This window comes from Diadema setosum, chromosome 2 (genome assembly GCF_964275005.1).
Source record: "Diadema setosum chromosome 2, eeDiaSeto1, whole genome shotgun sequence".
NCBI lineage: Eukaryota > Metazoa > Echinodermata > Echinoidea > Diadematoida > Diadematidae > Diadema > Diadema setosum.
The window spans coordinates 41,553,337-41,579,263 of NC_092686.1; the positions used below are offsets into that span (position 1 = coordinate 41,553,337).

The 25,927-nt window shown below is 38.4% G+C and overlaps 1 protein-coding gene across 1 annotated transcript in view; it reads left to right on the forward strand.

Moving 5' to 3' along the window:
- Positions 1-25,927, forward strand: part of LOC140246302 (protein polybromo-1-like) — a 67,609-nt gene that overhangs the window by 33,994 nt on the left and 7,688 nt on the right. Inside the window, exons 21-34 of the mRNA XM_072325768.1 lie at positions 433-571; positions 862-1,041; positions 1,464-1,622; positions 2,347-2,504; positions 3,145-3,317; positions 3,760-4,199; positions 4,684-4,800; positions 7,920-8,202; positions 12,181-12,222; positions 15,541-15,595; positions 16,539-16,631; positions 17,465-17,604; positions 18,723-18,920; positions 24,441-24,524. Of these exons, the coding sequence (XP_072181869.1) occupies positions 433-571; positions 862-1,041; positions 1,464-1,622; positions 2,347-2,504; positions 3,145-3,317; positions 3,760-4,199; positions 4,684-4,800; positions 7,920-8,202; positions 12,181-12,222; positions 15,541-15,595; positions 16,539-16,631; positions 17,465-17,604; positions 18,723-18,920; positions 24,441-24,524 (2,261 nt within the window). The remainder of the gene's footprint in view (positions 1-432; positions 572-861; positions 1,042-1,463; positions 1,623-2,346; positions 2,505-3,144; positions 3,318-3,759; positions 4,200-4,683; positions 4,801-7,919; positions 8,203-12,180; positions 12,223-15,540; positions 15,596-16,538; positions 16,632-17,464; positions 17,605-18,722; positions 18,921-24,440; positions 24,525-25,927) is intronic.

Below are 25,927 nucleotides of genomic sequence, written 5' to 3' on the forward strand. Positions count from 1 at the left end.
ATCCAGGAATGGCCGAGTCAAAAGTGCTCACTGCATTGTGATGTTTAAAGGTCTTGTTTTCCTTTGGGAACAGTGATTTAAAAAATGTTGAAGATATCACATTTGATGCATATGTGTAGGTCTGCTGTATCACAAAACATCCTACCATATAAAATTTTCGCAATAAAGCCTGAAATATAAGGAGATATCAGTATTTTTCTCATTAAACCATAACTGTAGATGGTTTTTTCTGGCAGTCTGGAAACATTTTTATTATAATTATTGTTCACATTTTGTGTATTTAACAATACTTAACATTGATTATACGGATTCCAATTTTTACAGTGGTTGTTTCTGTCCCAATCTCACGTTTTAGAACTATTTTAAAGCACTAATGCTGGGTTTTTGTTTCATCTGTAAATGGTAAATTATGCCTTTAATATTACCATGCAGTGAGAAGCAGCTCAAGAACCACATTGTGTGCATTGAGAAGCTGTGGAGGGATGCGGACGGGGAGGTGTGGCTCCACGGCAACTGGTTCCTCCGCCCCAACGAGACCTTCCACCTGGCAACCAGGAAATTCTTGGAGAAGGTAACGCTGTCATCATAGTGCAACATTGGCATCTTATTTACCTGGTTAAGTCTTATATTTTGCCAAACTGTGCTCATATGTTCTTAGATAATCATTGCACTGGTTTTATTTTGTGATTTATCATGTCTTTTTGAACTATGTGATCGATGCTGAAATTTAGCTTTTCTTTAATGAAGTGTGTAGCATGTTACTACTTTCAACAGGTAATTAATAACAGGGGAATTCAGTGAAACAAACAAAAAAAAAAGATTGAAAAAACATCTTCAAATTCTTTGCATTTTGCACTCCAGGAAGTATTCAAAAGCGACTACTACAACAAGGTAAAGATCTCACAGCACGTCCTGGGTAAGTGCTTCGTCATGTTTGTCCGGGATTACTTCAAGAACAAGCCGGAAGGCTTCGATGAGGACGATGTCTTCGTCTGCGAGTCCCGCTACTCTGCCAAGGCCAAGGCTTTCAAGAAGATCAAGGTGAATATATTTCTTCTATAATTTTCTTCAAACATTTCTCTCTGTGATTTTTCTCTAATTCAGTTTACTGTGAAGTTCTGTGGTTACTTCAAATACATAAGATATCTGGTCTCTTGTAGAGTTGACGTTAATTTCAAGATTCATTTTACAAATTGTCATATGTTTACTGGCTCATCATAACTACTTCAGAACTGCTGCATTAAGATACTGTCCTCTGTACAAGGTAATGTCTTCACAGAAATTATAAGGTTTCAAGATAACAATAAACATTTCCAAACTTCTCAAAAGTCAAAACTGAATTTACTAGAAGAATCTGCATCTTTACAACTGAAGAAAAAGCAGATAAAAAAAGAATAAAATGTGTAAGTGCACTATTGTTTTTGATGTCATGGGATTATTTGTATGTTGTCCTGAAACTTCAGATCTGGGCTGTGCCGCCGGGTGCAACAAAGATCCTTAACCGGGATGAACCGCTGTCGAAGGTCAGGATTGCGTCCGTCTTTGCCGGATTCTCCCCCGATAAACCGGTGGAGACCTTTGATGACACAGAGAGCCTGCCGGTGTTTGACAAAGAGAGAGAGGTAAGTGTGAGGAGCGGCCGCTTTTTGGGCAGAGCAGCCAATCACCACGGCTATCCAGGGAATCTTTATTCTGCTTCAGAAGCCACAAAGTTGAGAAAGGGATGAGGGCTGGACGAGAAGCAATCTTATATCTTCAGATGTCACAAACACGTTGGAGCCACATTATCCGCGCTTTTACGGCGTCACAAAATGTCGAGTAGAGGCAAGGGATGCATGCATGATAGTCTACAAAGAAACTATAAACGAATAAATGTTTAAATGCATACTACATACATGCACATACTTATGTTGATATATGTATGTACCAGAGTTACAAAGTGAGAAAACATTAAACATAGTGGAGTGCCTTGATATGTGCACACTAAGAGAGAATTACATTGGGTCGCATCAGTATCTGGAGTGTCACTGGTGAACCTCCTCCCAATTCAATACAATACATTCCAGAGGGATTAGATTCATCATCAACAATTGTGGACTCATTTGAATGAATGAATTCTTGTGTAAAGTTGTTTTCATTGCAACTGATTGACAGCACTTATTGACAGTGGTTGGTTCTTATTTACTTCGACAAAGGGCAATTTTCTCAATTAGTTTGTCAATCAATTGAAGCTGTGGACGTTCCTGCTGTTCAAAGTAAGCAGTCACATGCACACTAGTAATTTCACATCACCTGACCATGTTTGTTTGTGTTTGTATGTCTGTATGTTTGTTCTCTGTGTTGTAGGAAGTCATGCAGGAGATGCCCAACCAAGAGGGATTCACCTACTTTGAGCAGGTGTGCTGGAACAGCGTCTGGTTCAAGCTTGGTGACTGTGTCTACATCAAGGCCATCAAGGGCCGACCCAACATCTGCAAGATGGACAAGATTTGGAAGGACAGAAAGTAAGGCTGATATAAAAATTTTCCTAATCACCACCTCCCCTCTCCCCCTTTTTCCGTCCAGTTACTCTGATAGCTGCGCCTCTGGTTCTGTTTTAGTTTGTCATTGTTGTTGTCTCTCAGCTTTGTAATTGCCTTCGAGGGATTCATGTGGACGAGTTTGTCTGGTTTCAAACCGTAGCCAACATTCATTTTTAACTTTGGCATTTTCTCTCAGGCTGATAAGATATTTGTATATTGCTACTAGAAATCGATTAGTATAATGTGTACCAAAATTTTTTGGGTGCACCATGTTTTGTTTGTAAACTATATCTAAGACCATGAGGATGATACACTATTGAATGTATGATGGCAACAATAGGGACAAAAATTGTATGTATATATTCAGTGCAAGAGATTATAAGGAATTCAGGTTGTTAGGCCCTAGGCCACCTTGTAAATAGGTAGGGCATGATATAGCATTACCCACTGATGAGTGAGAAATTAATGAAATATTGCATCTTGGTGATGTGCAAGAAATGAGAACAGTGACATACCAAAGTTATGTAGCACCACATTCATGTATCTGGAGATGTCATCATAGTCAAATGATGTGGGAAATTAAAAGTCAAATCTGTATAAACGTACTCCCCATCCTGTTCAGTGGCGACCTGTACTTCTTTGGCCCGGTCTTTATCCACCCGTCGGAGACGGTCCACCCTCCTACCAGGCTCTTCTTCCAGAATGAGATCTTCCTCAGCTCCATGGAAACCTCCTACCACATCACCCAGGTGCTCGGCAAGTGCTCTGTCATGCTCTTCAAGGACTACATCGCAAGTGAGTTTTCTGTTGGGGATGGTGAGGGTGAAGGAGATGCATGCTTGTGTGTATTGTGTGTGATCTTCATTTTTGTGCTATTAATTTCATGCATTTTTTTTTTCTCTCTCTCTACTGACTAAATTAGCTCACATGTTGCACTTGAGTTGTCTCAAGTTGTGTTTCAAATTATATCACAAACAAATTTGTACTTTGGAAGAAAAGTTCATGCCTTGTGTCATTTAACATTGAGGAAAATGATAGTTAATGGTAAAAAAAAGTAAAAAAGATGAGTGTGATATTCATTGCATTCTCTTTAAACCAGAGTTGGATTTTCGCGTTGTTCTGCGATGTCATGAAGAATGTAAGTTTGGCTATTATGGGTAATTCAAGGTTCTTTGTGAGTCATCTTGTATTCTGCTAATTTCTATGTGATTTTTGTTTTGTTTTTGTTTCCACAAAGGCCGACCGACGGAATTCGCCGAGAAGCATGTCTACGTGTGTGAGTCCCAGTACAAGGAGGTGGAGCAGTCCATGCGCAAGATTAAGGGCCTGAAGAGACACAACGTAGCCAACAAGGTGATCGACGATGAGATCTACTTCTTCAAGAAGCCCATCAATCCCGTGAAGGAGCCCTCGCCGCTGCTCCAGGAGCAGTTGGACCAGACGGAGGAGGAGGAGGAGGAGGAGGAGGAGGAGGAGAGCGAGGACAAGGACGAGGAGATGGAGATGGGGATCGAGCTGGAGCTCGACGACGAGGAAGGGGAGGACCTCAAGGCCGATGAGGAGGTCGCCCTCATGCATATGGCCGAGCAGTTCTCCGACGTCGACGAAACCGCCTCGGCGACGTCCAGCATCTCCACCCCGAAGACGAGCAAACCCAAGGGGAAGAACGGCGAAGAGGTGAGGTGAAAGTGTGGAAGATACTGGTGTAAGAATTGATCCCCGAGGAAAAAAAAAAAAGCCCAACAAAATCTGCAACATCTAGTCAGACTGCATGTGCAGTATTTAGCATTCCCCCTACCAACAGCTATAATTTATGGTAATGTACCAATGTTTGTACCCCTGGTAGTTTCTAGCAAAATATTCACATCGCTCCATGTTGACCATTTAGGTGACAACCGCTGCATTCAGCTCAGCAAGTTATCCAAAATAGAAATGGAAATATTTAAAAAAGGCTTACTACTTACTCAACAACCAAATCATGTGGCACCCTTGGATACAAAGAGTGTAACCTCTAGTGTAACATTCAATGTCTTTGCATTTGGTAATTTGTGATTGCACTGAGTACAACAACAATGATGCAGAAAAGTGATGTAAGGCGTATCTGACAGATTATGTAGACCATGCAGTGTTTATACGATTTTGTTTTTGTGGATTATTACAGAAACCCATCCGCCCTCCCAGTGCTTTCATCTTGTTTGCTAGTGAGAATCGGGCAGCATGCAAGAAGAGTAATCCCGACATGACATTTGGCGACATCAGCAGAATTATTGGCTCAGAAGTAAGATGATTAGGTCTAACACTAACGTAGGACGCCACCCACTAACACATCACCTTCCACTAACCGTAAGAGAGGAATGCTGACTCAATTTCTCACACACCTGGACACCCCCAATAAAGTTTGCACCAACAGGTTTTTGTGGAGTTGTCAACATGTGTGTGTGCGTGTGTGTGAGAGAGAAATCAAACTTGCCAAAGAGTCTAGGTACTTGTGCCTGCACCAATGTTTAACAGCCGTATCTTGTTAAATGTTGGTTTTCATGGACACTTATATATATGTGTCTGTGTGGATAACATTTGGTGCATGTGGTCTTTCGAGATGCAGCAATGAATGAATAATTTCTTCTGAGTAATTACACAGTGATGTCACATGATTTCACTGACCTTTATCTCTGTAGGCCTCAAACAATGTGTTGATGGTGATATTAACTGTTATACATGTCATGAAATGCAACTTGTAATGAATGGAGCCTTAAGATGTAACATATTCAAACAGACCTTAGTCTGATAGTACATGTCACTCACAATTTTGTGTGTGTTATGTGAGAGTACTGATGTACATGCATTATCAAAATATTACTCATTCTCACTTGTGAAGCACCTAACCTCACTCTGTAATGTTGTGTCATTGTAAAATATTTACCAGACTGCTTGTGCAAAGGTTTGTGCTTTCTGTGCTGTTCTGAGTTTGAGAGCAAGGAAGGCACAAAATAATGGCAGATACCACAAGCTAATGACTTTCTGCTTGTCTTATGATAATAATGCTTTCCTAATTTCCTACAATGAGATGTTGGGGAGACAGAGTTAAACAGGACGCTGGTAATTTGCTTCCAAGAGTCTGCATTGCTAACAGACATCTGTCGTGGGAACTAACTTCACTGTCAAAGTCTCACAGATATTCGTTCTCAAGAAATTATTTTTCTTCTCGTTCTTCTTCTCCTTCGCCGCCTTCTTTTTCTTTTTCTTCTTCTCCTTCTTCATCATCACCATCTTCTTCTTTATCCTCTTCCACTATTTATCCTCCTCTATTTCTTCTTCATCTTTCCTTCCTCTCTTTTTCCTCCTCCTTCATTTCTTCTTGTTCTTCTTCTCCTTCTTTTCTTCTCCTTCTTCATATTCTTCTCTTCACTTTCCTCTTCTTTGTCTTCTTCTTCTTTTCCGTCTTTGTCTTCTTCACTTTCATCATTTCCTTCTCTCTCTTTATGTCTTTGTTCTCACCCCTTCACTCTTTGTGTCGTGGACTCATGAATTTGCTTTGTATTTTGCCTTGTGTGTGCAACTCGTGATGTTGACTGTCACTGTGTCAAACTTAACACCTCTTCTATACAGCGATGCATCTGGCATGGGCTATGACTTGGTGCTCCCCGCACACTCACCAATTATGCTTGATCATAAAACTTTGTAAATGTTTATTTTCCAGGAATGACTTAAGATGGGGTATTGTATTGAATTTTTTGCATTCTGAAATGTACTTTGCTTCTTTTTTTTAAACATCATTATTGTGGATTTGCTGTTTCAATGTTATGCCTGAGACATACTGGGCTTTTTATATGAATTTTCAGCACTTGTTATTGAAGACCTTCACTAGAAATATATAAATATATATATAATATATATATATATATATATATATATATATATATATATATATATATATATATATACAAATGTATAACATGATATTACTTTCATGTCTTCTTCAATTCTGCTTTTGATGGTATTCAAAGACAGTTGCATCTAACAGGAAGAACATTTCAGGAATATTTCAGGACTGTATAAAAAAAAAGACCAATACTGCAAATTTCATCACAATACATTCTATATGCATTAAATATTGGCGAGCTGAAGGAGTGGGGAAAAAAAAGGAGGGACATATGAAAGATGGCTTGAAAAGCTTCTGGAGATCAAAAAAATAGATATGAAACTCTGTATATATATATATATATATATATATATATATATATATATATATATATATATATATATATATATATAATATCTATATATATATATATATATATATATATATACATATATATGTATATATATATATATATATATATATATATATATATATATATATATATATATATATATATATATATATATATATATAGGGAAACATATTGGGGGGAAGTGTCTTCATTAGGGAGACAACTGGTCATTAAGGAGACAATTTTCGTGTCTCCATTGCGTAAACTGCCATTGAACATGTATTAATAAATTTGCATATAAAACAAATGGAAATGTCTTCCAAATGACCCATCTAGGAGTATATATATATATATATATATATGTATATATATATATATATATGAATAACAGCAATAAATAGTTTCTGCTCGGAGTCCTAAGAAAGTATAGATTCACAACAGTAGGTCAATATAAACTCCGTTGGAGACGTAAATTTGACGAATTTTCGCCCATAGGGCTTTGTCAAGTCAATACATTTGACACTTTAAAATAAAGTGTCAAATGTATTGACTTGACAAAGCCCTATGGGCGAAAATTCGTCAAATTTACGTCTCCAACGGAGTTTATATTGACCTACTGTTGTGAATATATATATATATATATATATATATATATATATATATATATATATATATATATATATATATATTTATATATATCTTGTTTTTTTTTTAATGCTCCAAGTTAGACTGAGTAACTAGATCTTCCAAAAACATAGAGCCATCATGGCAGATGCGTTAAAAGCACAAAAAAGTTTTTGATTAATAATTTCCATGCAGGAGGTCTGTGAGCTTGAACTCTGTGTTATAAGCTCTTTCGAGCATGCAGATACACTGCTTTGTATGAAATATTAAGTTTGATGTTGTATGAAGTGCTGTGAAGCATTAAGTGTGCACCATATATTGCTGCCTTTTCAAGCACATAAACCTCGTTTGTTGGATTATAGGCTGTTTCATTTCTTGCTTTCTTCCTATTTCCAATGAGATTACTATCTTTAATGAGATAACAAAGAAGAGTAATTACATAATACTCATTGTAAGCTGTATATTCCTTGTCAGTGTCATACGCCTATGTGATGTCTTACCTGTAAGTTTAAACAATTTTTGTTCTGTCCCACCCTGAAATGTATCCTGGCAAACCTCACAGTGGCGCAAGCTGTCCAAGCCAGAGCGGAAGCGATTTGAGGTACAGGCGGCCCAGATCGCGGCCAACATGCCCAAGGTGCCCAAGGTGGACAAGGACAAGGACAAGGACAAGTCCGGCAAGGATGCGGCCACCCCGGGCCAGGCGGGCAAGGACGGCTCCACCGTGGACCCGAACGGGATCCAGGTCTACGAGTGCGGCTGGGACGGCTGCGACTATATGTACGAGGACCTGGAAGATTTGATATCCCACGTTGTGGAGAACAGCGGCCACCTCAGGGCAGCGAGTAAGTGATGGCTGTGTGGGTTCTGCCACTCTTGGCCAGTCGGACAGAAATTCTAAACTGACCTTTCTATACTCCTATCTTTCCTCTTCTTTTTCTCCCTTGCTACTCTGATGAAGTCTACAGCTTTGTTTTGTCTTCCCTTGACAACCCCCCCCCCTATTTTCTGTTCAGCCCTTCTCCAAGGTCACTGAGGCATTATATATTCATATTGTTTAGTCTGTCTGTCTACTCATCCATTTCATTCTTCTTCGGATCCATGTTCTATTTTAGATACATTTATATATGCTGTATTTGTCCTACCTTTGCTAATCATGGTATATAAATGGGTACAACGGGGTAATCAGCTTATCAACTGGGGCACAATATGAGGTGAAGGGTGATTGTCTGGGTCAAACTCCAATATGTCATGGTTCAGGCAATAATTCAAGAAGACTTTGATATCATTTCGCTCAACTTTTTTTTTTTCCGCTTTGATGTAACATTAAAGAGAAGTCCATTGAAAAGATTGATGGCCAAATCTATCTGATTGGATCCAGGTGTCAACATTGACAAATCAGTCTCTGAATTTCACCGCTTCTCAGGTTTGTCATGTAAGACTATTATACTGGAATGGATGTCAGTCCTCCCCAGTTATGTCTCGGCTACCAAACTTTTCATCTATTTATTAGATTTGTTTTTTCCTCCTCTTCTATCACTATGTTCCTCCTCCCCTCTCTGTCTGTCTGTCTGTATGTCTCTATGTCCAGCTGTGAGACTATTCTTATAGTGCCTTCATGTTCTCATTTTGTTTGTTTTTTTTTTGCATTCTTCCTTTTAAAAAGGGGGAAAAATTGGCTTATTTCTGCTTTGATTTCTCCAGTAGCCTTATGTGCTAAGTCTGACCTTCCCCTTTTACAAATCTTCCTCCAACTTACCTTGAAAGTTCCAAATTCGATTCTGATAACCTTTCATTTCATATTTAGGGATAATGTTTGCCTATTTATTTTGTACAGTATATGTATATAACATGAATGAATTCTATCACACATGTGCTATATAATGGCCATCCAAACAAACTACACTTAAGTTTCATCCTCAATTTAGGGCATTGCAAGAGATATTTCACTCTTTTGCTTTGAACAGACAAGCACTTGTTCATTTTACCAACCCAGCAGTTTTAGTAGCCCCTAGCAAGCGGGCAAGTGAATTTATACATGGTCAATTATACTAATGCTTTATCTTTATTTCACATACACTGTATACACCTTAACAAGGCAAAATTTATGCATTTGATTAACCGACACAGGTAATTCCCCTAATGCTTCATTCCTTGTTTATTGTTTTCTTGCATGCTGTTATTAGCGCCAAGGCTGCTAGAGCTAATATCTTTCTTGTAAAGTTATCAATCTATTAATCAGAGTTCTATTTAAATCCAGTACTCAATTTCAGAACCTCATGTTCATGTACAAGTATATAGCGCAGAGCAAACTATGGGCCTCTTCATACCCTATATACACGATGTATATTTTTTTTATACCAAGCAAACAAGCAGCCTAATAATTCTTGTTTTATGTTCAGTGCTTTGAAGTTCTGTGATGATAAAATCTACTTTCATCGTAACTTCCGTGCACTGTCCGGATATATGCGTAATTTGAAATAATGCTACTAACTATTATTTTATAATGAGATTTTGCAGACCTACCAATCTCTTTCACACTGTCCTGTTTTCTGTCCGAAATTTTTCTGTATCAATTCAATCAAAACTTTGCCCCTCACCAGTTGGTTGTATATTTAACTTCTTGTGCATCTACACATCCGTGTTGGCACATAAAAGAGTCCATAGTAAGAGATGATCCCTGAAGTAGATTCGAGTTAAAGGGATGGTACAGTTCCAGTTGAGATGGGACTTGAGGTTTCTAACATGTTTTGATGATTATTTTGTGAGATAATGAGAAATTTCTTATGAAATATAAAAAAGTAAAATTCTAAAAGGATTTCAAAGTTTATTTGATGAAAATCGGTTTTGAAATAGCCGAGATGTCCAAAACAAAGTAATCCTAATAAAATGTGGGACCCACCTTTTATTAGGATCGCTTTGTTTTACTTTGTTTGTCGATATCTCGGCCATTTCAAAACCGATTTCCATCAAATAAACATTGAATTCCTCTTAGAATTGTATGATTTTAAACGTTTCATAATGTGGCTTTAACCCGTTGAGGACGAGTCCCGAGTATACTCGGGCAGGTGTCTATGGGAAATGCATGTTGTAGCAAAATCAAACCGTCCTCAACGGGTTAAAGTACCTTGCAAAAAGTTAAAAGCTGAATTATCACCTCAACCAATTCTGTACTATCCCTTTAAAGTGTTTTGAGAGACAAGGAGACTTGAGAGTGGCAATGAATGACCAAAGAAAATTCTGTGTTCTTGTCTGTCCTTACTCTCCTCCGACATCGACCTCCATCGGGTGATGATGGAATTCTCCTTTGTAGAGTCTCTTGGTAAGCAAGCAGGTAAACACCATCGTGTCACCTGTCCCGTGCATCTCGTCTCCTCTCCCTCGACTCCCTCCTCCTCCTCCTCCTCCTCCTCCTCCTCCTCCTCCTCCTCCAGACTTCCCTCCTTCTTCCTTCCTCTCCTCCCCCTCCTTCCCCTCCTCCCCCAAGCCTAGAAAGCGATGTGTCGGCATGCAATGTTTGCTATCGGCCAATATAACTAGATATAATTGTTATTGCTATCATTAGTATCAGTATCAGTATCAGTTATTTTATTGTTATCATTATCTTTTTTATTATTGTCATTATCATTTGCAGCAGTAGTAGCAGTAGTAGTACAAGTACATTGTAGTTGTAATAGAAGTAGTATAGTAGTAGTAGTAGTAGTAGTAGTAGTAGTAGTAGTAGTAGTAGTAGTAGTAGTAGTAGTAGTAGTAGTAATAGTAGTAAGTAGTAGTAGTAATAATGATAATAAAAGTAATGGTAGATGTAATAGTATCATTATCATTATTTTTGTTATTATTGATATTAATTTCATCATCCTCATCAGCATCATCACTATCTTTATAGTTATTGATAGTAGCAGTTGAAGTAGTACTATGCTACTTTTGCTCATGTTCTTGTTATCTTTCAAATAACTGGCATTGATATCATTTTAACAAGAAGATAACAAATTGATTTAAGTGATGATTAAAATCAAATGAAAAGAAAATTCAAACATCTGATTACAAGCTGAATGCAACATTGCTGTGCCCTTATCATTAAATCATGTTAATCAGAGTCAAAGCCAGCTGTGCATGCGACACACTGTCAGCAGCAACCAGTGGAAAAGAGAGTGTAGGTTTCTTTCTGCAAAATGCGCTGTTTAATAGCCTTCACCAAGTTTGCTGCAGGGTTAGCGAGCGTACCATAAATTCCAGTATGGTAGGGTGGTAACCAATTTACCTAGGGTGTACCAAATACATTGCAGTATCATAGTTACCCAGTTTCCCTCGCCCTCGTGCATGTAAGTATCCAAAATCCTACATTTATGTTCCCCCATGTAAAGGCCCTTAAATGCATGCTGTTTCAAGGTAGAACCTTGTTGATATTTCTGTGGTCGACAGACTACCATCTTCTTTCTTTGTGAGAGGCATAGTAGATTCTGGATGTTGATTGTGTGAGAGGATCAGTGTCTGTGCAGTGTATGTCATCACATTAACCTTTAATGTGCTTTGAGAGCCGATTGGCACATGAAACCCTATAGTGTTGTACACACCATCCTAAGTCCCTGCTACTGAAAGGATTAAGCTCTTTTAACATCTGTGAGTTCCAAGATACACATGCAACACCAGAGAGCGGATCGCAGCTCCTTAATAGCAGCCGTGGCCACAGGGGTGTTGAGGTATCCCACCACCGAGAGCCCTGCCCCCAAGATGAGTGCGGATTGGAGTAGGGGGTGGGTGCTGACTCGTGAGTTAGCCCCCGGCTGACCTTTTAACTATGACATTGTGTTGTTTTGAATTAGGCACCACTACCACCGTGGAGGGCACCGATGGCACCACCAAACGTGAGTCTCGTCCCCCCATCCCTTCTGCTGTCTTTCAGTGTTGCACCGCCCATGCATCCTCAGTCAAAGTGTGCACCGTCTATAGTGTCTGTTACTCTCGCATGCCCCTCTCACTCTCTCTCTCCTTCCCCAAAGTCTCTCCATGAAGCATTGATTATTTTATGACTTGATTTTGAGTGTGTGTGTCTATCCTAGAGTCTACCTTCTGCCTTACGATCATAAAAATTCCAAGAAAACTGCCCTACATGACTTCTTCATTGTCCTTCCTATCATGAAGCAAAACATTGCACTACCTCTACCTCATGTTGCTGTGTGCAGAAATGACCAACATTGTCAGCACCGTGTCCTTGGTATAGCAAATATTGTGTAGAACATGCCGCCATTTTCTCATTTATGATTGCCAAAGGTTTTTCAAATTTGTTTCCCTGCAACGACAACGTAGTGTTATGTTAGCAGAATCACCAACTCTCACTTCTATTATAATAGGATAGGGTCTCTCCCTCTAGGACAAGCATTCTTCAAGATGGTTTTACAGCCTTTGGGTTTTGATGTGTGCCCCTTTTCTTTCATTTGTGGAGGAGAAAAGAGAAAAGTGTGATTATTGGCCAAGGCTTACAACATTGGCAAGATACATGTAGAAACTGTTAGGACCATAACTACATTTTAAGATAGACACAGTTAGAAACGTAACTACACAAAGTGCACATTCCATTTAACTGTTGAAGATGTATTTGGTGTATATTCTCTCATAAAGAAAGTCAAAATCAACGACAAAGAATCATAAACCCAGATGCATACTGCAGATCTTTTCTTTCTTTCTTTCTCTTTTCTTTGTTTTATTTTCAGGAACATCCAACAATTATTAAAAAAAAAAAAAGCTTTGAGGATTGACAAATAGATATGGCAAACCCTCCTCAACAACTTAAGCCAGAGGATTACTGTAAAAAAAAATTGAAATGTCCATTCCAAGTTTCTCCTTATTGATTGGTGTTGTTACAAAGAGTATTATTTGAAACAAACTAACAAAGTAAGACACGCGGATATGTGTTATTCTATAACGATGAACTAAATATATCTGTCATCAGTGAACCTCTTATCCCTATTGACATCTGGAGTATGAAACACTTAAATAACCACAGGACAATACCCTAATATTAGTTACATTCAGACAGTAATCCTTTATATTGAGAATAAGCTAACTTCGAGGATAAGCTCATTGGTACATATTGGGCGACAAGTTTCGCATGGTCTCTTTTGTCACAAATCGGTCATTTCGTCAAGAAATGATAATTTTGTAGTTTCATCTGAAATTATCATTCTGTTGACGAAATTGTCATCTCATGACAAAATGACCAATTTCATGATGAAAGAGACCATACGACACTTGGCGCTTCATACGTAAGTACGAGCTCATCCTCAAAGTTACATTAGCCTATCCTCAAAGTTAAGGATAGCTGTCTGAACTTAGCTTGTATCTCACCACTCTTTAACAAATATGTCATGAATGCATAACCAACACCATCTGTGTAATGTTTACTTTCCTTTTACTTAATGCTCACTAACCATTTATGAGTTGATTATTCATGAAGTATTTATTCTCACACCTAATACAGTAGGTAGAATATTTGGTTTTGTTTGTTTAATTTTGTTTATGCACAGTTTCTGAGCAGGGTCTGCGGTAAATCTGTAATCATCCCATGCGAACAAGGGAGTTGCCGCAATTTGTGAAATGTGTTTGTGTATTTTATTTCACTGTTTTGTTAAGTACAGTGTGTTACAGCCATAAAGTCATTGTGTGTTCCCTTTTTTTTTCTTATTGATCATCATCATTCATTTCTTTCATGATTTCTTTGTTTATGTTTGCTTGACATGTACCAATGAAACACCAAGTCATTATTGCATCATGATGCTCGTGTATAGCATGATATCTGAACTGCCATATGTTTCATCAAGACTTAATTTGATTTCATCTTTCCTTATTACCTGGACTGCATAGACTTTCAAATGAAATCAATTTTGATCAGTGAGATTAATTCTAATTCGTGACAGAACAGGCCCCAGTTCAGTAAAGATCTAGGCAGAAATATGTCAGAAAAGAAACATTCTACTGTATTCATGCTGCATACTGTTACTTTATTTTGTAGCTTATCTTCAAGCTCTTTTCCTCAAATGTGCTAGTAATAATCAAAACATTACTTGTGCTAAAAAAAAAAACCCAACAACAACACCAACCCAAAAGTATTGGTTTTCAAGGACGGTAAAAGGATTAAGGTACATCGTCAACATTCAATTCAATTGTTTTATTTCCATCAATAAAAGGAAATACATACTACAACATGATGCATTTATAAATTCAACTGTTAATCAATTTGAAAAGACAGATCAGTGAGTATAATACAAAGCATGTATGAATGACAGCATTGAAAAAAGAACAATGCATACTTTGCAGTTGTCACAGAAACAAATGAATAAGAGCAAATATTTGTTTCCTTTTACTAGAATTCACCCAAGGGATTTTTTTTTTTTTTTTTGGGGGGGGGGGTAAAACAAAAGTAATTGGTCAGTTACACTATTTTGCACTCAGCATGAGATTTGTTATTTACCATGATTTTACATTACAGGCATATTTTAGAGAAAATGTTTGTAATCTGTATTGTTCCCCCAATTCACTTAAGTGTACTTCTGCTATGTGGATGAAATTGGTGTTTGTAGGCAGGTCTAGGTGCAAAAAAAAAGGGGGGGGGGAACGAAAAGATGTTTATACATGGACAATGTTGCTGTTACAGTCTTATGTGCGCTTATGACCAAAAATGTGATAAGATTTATGCATTGCGAATGTGGCTGGATATTGTAGCAACCTTGCATGCTTTCTACCATTGAAATTTGAATTGTGTCCTCGAGATGTTAAGTATTGTGTCATTATGTCCCTCTATTTTCCCCTTAAACTTATATACATTGGTCCATTGAGTGTCTTCTTGTATTGTGGCTTGAAAAATGTGTTATGAAACTTGTATAACTTGTCAGATGATGTTCAATTTTTTGGTTGTTATATTTTGATAGCTTTATTGTCTGCCTTGTTCAAATGAATATACTACAGGATCAACTACAAATGTATCCAAATGATACAATTACTAGGAAAATCCCCCCCCCAAAAAAAAAATGTCCTTCGCTCAAACTATAGCAAGGTCAAGGTTATGAAGTGACTGTGGAAACCATCTCTTTACTTTAGTCACTGGACAGCCATTTTCTACATACACCTTTCTTTTTGTGTGTGTGTAATACATGCTCTGTTTTTTTCTCATGCTTATCCCTTTCCAGGAGAAAATTCTTTCCTTTGCTGTTGGAGGACATGTACCCGCTTCAAGAAGAACCAGTAAGCCTGGGAGGATGTGGCCTCAGCATCACACTTCACCATGATATTATTAGATTGTTTCTCTAATAGAGCTCAAAGGGTCTAGATCTCCAACATACAAGATGTCAATAGAAGAAGGACACCTCAGGTCATAGGTCATATGAAAAAAAAAATTGTCAATGTCATGTTAGCATTCAAGTTTATGGCTTCTTATTCCTAGTGTTACATTGTAGGAAAAACAGTTGTACGTTTCAACATTTTAGCTGTTCCACAAAAGTGTCAAAGCCAGTTACGAAGCATTTTCTTCCGACTAGCACCGGGTCTTCTCTTTCATTTTTGTCTTAACGCTTTGAAGATGACCTTGTGTGTGATTTGAGATGAAGATCTTTGAAGCTGCCCTTTTGTGAAAACAGAAATGCTCCCAAATGAATCAATGTTTCGAGCTAACCAAATGTTTGGAAGCAGTTTTAAAGGGTGTGTACAGTTCTGGTCGAGGTGAGGATTTAGCTTTTAACGTTTTGCAAGATATTCAGAAACCACTCTATGAGATGTCAAAGAGCATGCAGTTCTAAGGGGTATCAAAAGTTTATTTGATGAAAATTGGTTTTGAAATGGCTGAGATATCAAAAAACAAGGTGAAACAAAGAGATCCTAATAAAGTTGTGGCATGTCGCCTTTTATTATTAGCACTTTTTTGGATATCTCAGCCATTTGAAAACCAATTTTCATCAAATAAACGTTGAATCCTTCTTGAAATTACATGCTCTTTCATATTTCATAAAAGGCTTTTCATTATCTCACTTAGGAATGTTCAAAACATGAATCCCCACCTCAACCAGTACTGTACAGTCCCTTTAATGATGATTCCAAGTGATTTATCACAAAGTATAAACTCTGATTGTGACACAGCAAATTATGACAATTTTTTTGTTTTCAAGTCTTCTGTTACTATTCTTTATTTCAGACCCTTCCCTGTCTACTCTCGCCTGGTGAGACACTGCAAGGAGGTACACATGAAGCATTCAGCAAGGATGATCTACCCTCATCAGCTGTCCAGGTGAGCTGCTTCAAAAGTCTTTGGGTGTATATATGGTCTCCATCTCCTGTTGTTAATTTTCTTGGTCCAGCTCTTTGAACAGCTGCTCGTCCATATTTTGTTGTTGTTGTTTATTGATATTTGTAATTCTTCACCCTTCAAACATACAATATTCATTTATGTATTTAATTTTATAGATGTATATAACTGTCTCATTATCAATGACCTATGCTTTGGGTAGTTTCACTGATTTCTGAGATGGGCAGTCATTGGACAATGTAGGTCCTGAGGAGTTGCAATGCCAGACTGTGGCTAGGATACACGCTTTTTTGTTCTCATCTTTATCAGTAATTTGTTGCATTTATGTTCATGCAAAATTATCATTTTGCTTACGGGAGGGGTGGGGGATCCATTTCAAGTATTCCGATTAGACCAAAGCTACATGTATGCCAGTTACAGACCATTCATTCATCCTGATTTAGGGCCAGCTTTCTTTCTTCCGCCCTTTGTTCGTCCACATTGCAGATGCCAGATGCCTCTGTTCTTGAGGGATTTTTTATTTATTTATTATTTTTTTTTTTTATTGAACTTCAATGCAGTATGTGGTATTATTAAGTTTTATCCAAATGTGCCAGAATCATGAACTCCAGTAGGTTGCTGAGATACGAAGTTTCAAGGCCTACGTTCATGCATATCCATCATTTCAGTTCTCTCGATTCAAGATACTCCAAAGCTTTAACTTCAAGTAATTGTAGTAGGGAATGCAGGGATACGTTTGAGAGTCACTGTGATGTTTGATGTTCTCCAGTTTTACAAATCTCAGAATTAATGACTTTGTGTCTCTCTTGTGCCAGGAATTACTATTCCCGCGAGGCCCTTCATGGGCCCAACGCAGTGAGACCCTCCACTCCAGGCTCCAGTGCCGTCATGGGCGTGGTGGGACCGCCCACTCCTGTCGGTATGGCAACTCAACAAATCAACCAATCATACGGTGGTAATTTAGAGATGTCTCTTTTTGCTAGAAGTCTACACAAGATCTCTGGGAGGCTGTGCAAGCAGCCTAGGGTGTCATTTGCATATCATACCTGTGTGATATTTATCTCTATATACTTTTGTTTGTTTTTTTAAAATCTGTTTTTCTGATCTCACAGTGAAGTTGTGTGAATGTGTTAACATTGTTTGTTAGTGGATTCTATGTGCAAATATCTCATATCTCACTGCAAAGAAAAAAAAAAACAGTGAAAAAATTGTGCACCTGGGTTACTCTTGCTTCTGTTCTAAATTGTCAGTATGATTGGTTGTCCTCTTGTTTGGGGGAAATTGGGAATTGAAATTGATGTTTGGCAGTGCATGGATAGTATTTTCTTTTGCTTATTGCGTTTGCATGCCTCCTACTTTTGAATGATGTTATACAATGACACACAGGTTATGACATCATTCGTTTGTGGTTTCTTTTTCATTGCGCATGTTTGATGTTTAATATGCCAGCCTCTTGTAATTGCATGATTTCCTCAGTGACACTGATATTGCATGACCACCCGACACTTGAGATTAATGATCCCAAATTCATATTACTGGTTCCAATATGCATTAAGCTTTGCAAGTATATGTTGACGGTTGTTGTAGTTTTGATTTTGTTTTTTGTTTTATTTATGCATTTGTTTTTGGCAATGCTTTCAATTATTGACATATTTTGTGTTGTCATTTTTCCCCTTTTGAGTTGTGGAACAGAGCTCTGCATAGTTTAAGTATTCAGGGAAAAACAAACCGAATCATATCAACAGAGGGTAGATAAGTGTGTGAAGAGGGTAGTTAAATGTGTTTAAAAAAAAAAGAAGTATGGGTGGGATTAATGTAATTTCATAATGTGCTTTTTGTTGTCATTTTGTATGAAAACATATCGTGCCAATTGTTTATTATCCAATTAAGGAAGTGTTTTAAAGAAAGAGAGACGAAATCATTGATAGGAAATGCAGTTTTATGGGGAAATTGTAAGGCTTCATAGAATATGCTACCAGTGACAGTATGCAGAGCTCTGGAAATTTCCACGGGTATTAAAGAGTTTTTTGTTGTTTTGAGTTAGTTTGAACACCTCATCCTCCTCCGACACAGGCTACGCCATGCAGGGGGACATGTACGGCGGAGCCGTGCCCCACGGCGGCCCCCATGGCTCCCCCTACAACCAGGGCATGCACTCCTACCAGCCCGGCATGCTCCCACCCATGGGCCAGCCGTACCCCCCTTCATCCGTCATGCACCCCCCTCCCGCTCCCCACATGGGCGTGGTCCCCCCTCATCAGCAGCAGCCGGGTGAGTGTGTGCGCACCAATGCATGGTGGAGGGCACATTCTGAACCCTGGGGGTGAGGGGTCACCACTAACTTCCTTATTCATCTTTAATTCACACATTCACTTGAATGCAATCTTCATTTTTTCCCCCCTAACATTTAAACAGAAAAGAGTCCAAGGTTTATACATTGGTGTGTGTGTGTGTGTGTGTGCGTTCGCGCACATGTGGATGACACCGTCACTTGTGAAACTGTATGATTTTGGCACAGTTAAACTTTAACAACTGCATCTTCATACCTTTAAACATTAATTCTAAAAGATTATGAACTGTGTGCGAGAGCAGCTCTTTTTACCAGTGCTTCATTTATATATTTTCTTCTCTTTGATCTGTCATTTTGTCTTAAAAGGAAAAAACAAACAAACAAGGTGGTTAAACAGTTTTATCAAATCAGATAAAGCAGAGGAGACCAAGAGCACTTTGTGCAGTTGGTGGGAATACCTTCTGTGACTAATGCATATTCATAATAGCTTGGACATTATTAGTACCTTCTTTTGTATGGGCAGTTCATCAGTGTAGCTGTTAAAGGTAACATACAGTGTGTAATATGATTTGTTTTCTTGTTTTCTTAGTCAAAACCTATACTGATATTTTATTTCCTGGGAGAATGATAAAACTTTAAGCGTAAGAAATTAATAAATGAGAGTTTTCAGGGTGTTCATTTGACCTCTGATCATTCTGTTAATGGCTGTATTGTGTGGTTTTACTCCCATATTTGGGTTCGTATGTTAACCCTATTCTAACTGGGGGGGGGGGTCAAATTGACCCCCCCCCTTGACGTTTCGCGCCATGATTCCGCAACGCGCAAAGATTTTGCCGCATCGTGTCATGACTTTTTTCATTTGAGTCTCCCGCATATTTTGAGACCAAATTTGCGACGTCCGGGTACACCGTTCTGAAGTTATGCAATGTTTTGCAATGTTTTGCATATGCATGTCAACCCGAAAAACGCTCGAATTCATGATTTTGTGTCCAATGCAAACTGTGTTTTTTTGTTTAATTGATATAAATTAGATTATTTCAACTTTTAACCATTGAAATAAATCAATTCTAATGTAGATAAGCTTGAAAAAGTGCCTCCAACAAATTTTGGCAAAAAAACAATAGAAAACAAAAGGTCGAAAAAACAATAAAATAAATAAGAAATAAAAAAAAAACAATAAAAAACAAAAGAATATAATTTTGATTGCGCTATTTTTTTACTAGAAAATTGTTGGATGTGTCTTGAGGAACTCTGACACAAAAATTTAATAATCCTTCAGTCTTTTTGATGGAGTTATAGGTGAAAATATGATTTCATGCGTTAATTTGCATAATTAATTTATTAAAAAATATGAAATCAAAATTTTTCTATTGTATGACCATGTAATCTTGTAGTTGACATCCGGCTCTATGTTCAGGCAAAATTTTGCGGCGATCGCGCGATCGGCAGCCGAGATCTGAAGGGGGGGTCAAATTGACCCCCCCAGTAAAAACTTGGTCTCAAATAGCCCAGTTAGAATAGGGTTAAGCTGCTTTAAAATTTCTTTTTTGTTTGATGCAAAATATCCTTTCCTTAAATTTATCATCAAACCCACTTAGAAAGTTGTTTTGTTTTCTTCTACAGCTTTGTTGCAATTATTTTTTGTTCATACAAATAGGTATATTTAAGTATGTTCTGATTCAATTCATACATTAAATATTTACTTTGTAATACTTTTTTAGTCACACACACACACACACACGCACAGGCAAATATATGAAATTCCTAAATATTTTTCTGTTTGAGGCAAAGTACTTTTTTTGGTATTTATCACTGAGACAACTTTCCATTACTTTGATTTCTTTCTGTTTAGTGTTATTGTGTTTATTTTCTATATTTATTCAAATCAATAAGAGTCAAGTGGTTCAGAGTCAGCAATAAGGAGCCTGCTTGTGCAGTGAGCCCAGAGGATCAGTTCTGTTGTATCAGTGGCACAATCACTGTGCTTAATGTACTAAAAATATTGTCTATATCCAGCTGCATTCTTTTACCTCAGTGACTCAGTTTAATGAAAGTAATTTCTGTGAGATATAGAGGGATATCTTACTCTGGAAAGAATGCAGATGATTACTTGTGTTGTCAAGAAAGTAATTTGAGCTTTCTCTCAAGATGTACCTGATAGTCCCAAATATTCGCTTTTGTGTGTTTATTTTATTGATATATCTGCTTACCAGAGAAATAAGGATTATCCTAAAGGACAAGCTCTTAAAAAATTAATGATTAGTTTAGTAGGATATTGGTACATACTCCCACAAGCTCTGTTAGTGTACTGGATATGCTTGTTATTTTCCTAAAACTGTGTAACATACAGTGGAATGATGCACTAGCCACTCTTATAACTCTGTTGGCTGGCAAAATTATTGTTCCACTCTGCCCTGTGCAATATGACCTCTTGTGGCAAAATGGTGGCTTTGTGTAGAGCAACTAATTTACAGACTTATACTGTATATTACATGCTTAGGCAGTATTTTTCTGTGATATTAGTTTTATGTGTGCATATGTGCATTTTTTTTTCTCCAAATGCAAGTATTAAGCTGTGACTGCAGTTCTAATAAATGTGTTTCTTGTATTGTCCAATATTAAGAGGCTGCTTTATTACTTTTTTGTTCTTTTTTGGTAAAGCTCCCCTGCAACTAGGTTTTGGTTGTGAAGCAGGGTACATAGACAGCAAACTAACTCATTTTAACACAGCTAAAATGCTCATGATGTATCCATATTTACTATGAGGCATAATTCCAACTTCATATTTGCCTTTAACTTCATCTGTTTTTGTATATCTTTTTTTTTTCTTACAAGTTCCTAACATGCTGTAGTGAATGACCTGGAAAATCAGAGTTAGGGGTCTTAACCCTAAAAGAGCTTCACATCCATTCAGGCAATTTTTGCATATACTTGCGCTTCACAGACCCAAAAGATCTGATAATATGTATTTCACTTAAACATATCACAGTCACTGTGTCACGTTAAAGACCTAATAAAATGGTTTAGGCATTTTTTTCTCAATGATGTAATAATATTAAATGTTAAATTCTAAGTAATTCTATGGTTGTGCGGGGTTTTTTACTGTTCTGAATTTTGTTCTATATTTGTTAACATATTGGATGCAATTTCCTCGGTTTTGGAAAACTTGCTATACTTTCACCGCATGCGGCGCACTATCACTTCTAAATTGTGATGACGTCTAAGAACGGAGTCGTTCACGACCAGTCTGCCTCTAGCCGTAGCCAGCGAGCTGGCAAGGCTATGCTAGCGCAGCGCGCGCAGCGACAGCCGGCCGGCGCGGCGGCTGCACTGGCTAGCGCTGGCGGGGGAGCGAGCTAGCGAGCGCATAGCAGGTGCTGCGCTGCACTATTGTCATTGGCTAAGCCTTTAGACAAAAGAATATTTAATGAACTGTATCGGATTTAATACTGCCAATAATACAGATTACAACTGTGGTACGCTTGGATATCCATTATTTTCGGCAAACTCGTGAAATAGGCCCCACCACTGCGTGTCTGTACTAAATAGTAATACTCCGGCGACTCGCCTGTTTCAGCCCCACCGTGTGGCGTTCATCTCGGTAGGTAAGCACGGCGGTTGGGCTACCTTCCACAGTGAATACTCGTGAATGCGGCGAAAATGACTTCATAATATGGCCCTCGGCTCGACTAATTTAACGGCCAATTAACCATAAATACAATCCTACCTAACCCTAAACCCTAGGAGGACCTACCCTTGCTTGCTATAAACGCACGGGTACGGTGCACGCGCACTGCGGTGGGTGGGGCCTGTTTCACGATAGCCCCACCACCACTGCGTGTCTGTACTAATACTACGGCGACTCGCCTGCTTTATAGGCCTAGACCTCACTCGTGAATCCAGCCCCACCGTGGCATTCATCGGTAGATAAGCACGGCGTTTGGGCTTCCTTCCATAGTATGATTTTTAGCATAAAACAAAAACTACTCGACCAAAATTGACGATCATTCTTGGTATCGTTTTTCTTAGAAAATGACGCATCTAAATTACTGAGTGTAAACTACTAGTAGACTGCTACTAGATCTACTACTAGACTACTACTGGTAGTTTAACTTGTAAGCGCCGGCCGACGGGCCAGGCCACAGCCGGGACGCTCCCGCTTGCTTGCTGCGGCCGGCGGAGTAGACGCTCACTTTGTGAGCGAGCTGGGCCTGTTCTTCTAATCTACTTACTAGACAGTTACAACTTACAATGTCAGTCATGTAGAATACAGTATATCCTTTCTAACGTTAAACTATATGGGGGCATACCAGACATACCACTCTGTATTTCCCAGGCGATCGTTTCCGTGAGGTCTATTCTCGGGCTTGGTGCCATGTTCATACGCTCTTGCACTGGCAGCGGGGGAGATGCAGCTGGTTCATATCGGTAAGGTGCAGCCCCACGATAACGTTCTGGTTCATCGGCTGCCTCTCCCTCCCCATCTTCCCCTTCAACTTCATGTGCCTCCTCTTCCTCTCCGCTATCGTCAGAGCTGCAGTCTTCATCATCATCATCAATGTCGAAGTTTACCCATATAGGGGAAGACATTATGCTCGAGGTACCAGGTATCTGTGCAAGCTAACTTAGTGATAATGTACGTGGTACTAAATGCGTACATGTCGACAGTCGGTGTGTCGACCGGGAGCGCACATCCCGCGGGGCCCGGGCCTGGCCGGGCTAGCTATCGTGTACGCGCGTGTACCAAGCTAGTAATCTGAGTGCTTGTGCTGAGCGGCGTCTGCTAACTGAGCACAACTCCGTGCTTATACGTCATCAATCGGTTCAGGGGTGTTGGTCACGTGACTATCTTTTTCGCAAAAGCTGCAACGGGGTCTTCCAAAAATGTGATATTTGGGGGAGTTTCTAGAAGCGATAAAAACCGGAACGACACTGACAACATATTTACATTGATAATCATGACATATATTTTACATTTCTTTTGCATATTAAAACATTTTGCAAGCATTTTATTAGGTCTTTAAAATAAGAACTCTGATCAAAAACTTGAAGAATGCATCATATTTAAAAAGGTGTATCGTATTCTTCTACAGTTAGCATGCTCTTGCAGTAAGCCCTGCAGCAACAAAAATGTTCTTCAGTCAATTCAGAGCCTGACAGACGCTTGATATATGAGATCGAAATTTAGTATTTTGTATGATAATTTGAAGCTACATACGAAAAGTCTAATGCTGTCATTTGATAGACACTGTTATCCCCTGTGCAGTCCCAAAATGACTGAAACTTTGTTTTGTTGTGTGTAGAATATTTTTTCAAGTAATATGTTGCTCCATGTTTCTCCCAAACAACGGTGATCCTAATAAGAATTATTGTGCATTGCTTTCTTTTTTCTTTTTAATCACACGGATGTTGTTTCCACCGTCACCGCCCCCCCCCCCACTTGTTCTGCTGCATTGTTGACTTATGTTTGTTGATGTCACTGTTGTTGTTGTTTATGTCAGGCATGATGCAAGGTCCGTACAGCATGGCTAGGGGGCAGGCAATGAGTCCGCATGCTGGGGCCCACAGCCCTGCCTATAGTCAAGGTGAGACGTCCAAGCCTTTTCATTTTTGCCGCCAGGTACGGCTTTCTGAAAGGTCCTGGTGGAGAGAGAACCACCTCTATCTTTTTTTTTTTTTTTTTTTTCTGTTGTTCTGTTTGATTTTTTTTTTTTTTTACTTTGTTCCAAGTCGAAAAGCTGAAACTTTGTAGAATGTGCAGAAAATGGGATTATGGGGCAGAGCAGCAATGCAGACCAAATGGAGCTACATACTGTAAAACCAGATTTCGCAAATTAAAGCCAACTGCCCTTCTTGCGGCATAAAAATTTCAGCACATTACCACAGGAACTCAATTCATTGTGTAGACACAAAAAACACTTTTGCATTCACGTAACTTTTGCCAATCTTGGCTCTTCAGAGAATTCGCGAAAGTTTCATGCAGGTGAAAATGTGTGGTTTTACAGTATAGTTTATGTATAGTTTCAATGAAAGGTATTGTGCTTTTATCACTGTATAATGATAGACTTAAGATTATCCTTTCACAGAGTTTCATATCTATTTTTTTGATCTCCAGAAGCTTTTCAAGCCATCTTTCATATGTCCCTCCTTTTTTTTCCCCACTCCTTCAGCTCGCCAATATTTAATGCATATAGAATGTATTGTGATGAAATTTGCAGTATTGGTCTTTTTTTTTATACAGTCCTGAAATATTCCTGAAATGTTCTTCCTGTTAGATGCAACTGTCTTTGAATACCATCAAAAGCAGAATTGAAGAAGACATGAAAGTAATATCATGTTATACATTTGTATATATATATATATATATATATATATATATATATATATATATATGTAAATGATATGATATTATATGATATGATATGTAATTATATGATATATGAAATATACAGGGTATCTGCCATGAAGGAAGAACAGGAATTTCATGAATTGATGATTCAATGATAAGAAAAAAAGAGCAAGGTTACGTGAGCATTACCGACTGTATCATTTGAAGTAGTCCAGAACATCACTAAGTAAGAGAAATGTCATCGCTGATGTTATCTCAAGCTGTGGAGTGCCAAAAAAGTTGAAACAAGGGCAGAACTCTCCCCCCGCCTTCTTCCTTCTGCCCTCGTTTAAGCTGCCCCACGGGTGCAAGTTCACTGATCTGTGATTGGGTGTGGGTGTCCTATCCTCGGCTCTTACTTTCTTGATTTTTGCATATCAGTTGATACATTTAAAGAAATTGACTCAGTCTTCAACATATTTCTCTAATTTACTTGAATTGTTTGTATCTACTTCTCTTTTTTCCCTTCATATTGGGTCCAGACACGGTCCTTTGTTTGAAAATCAGCATCATGAGAAACTGTCATAAGATTTTTGACTGACTATGATATCATAGACTTGACAGGCTGGGTTTTACACAAGGTTACTGCAGTTGGAAGTT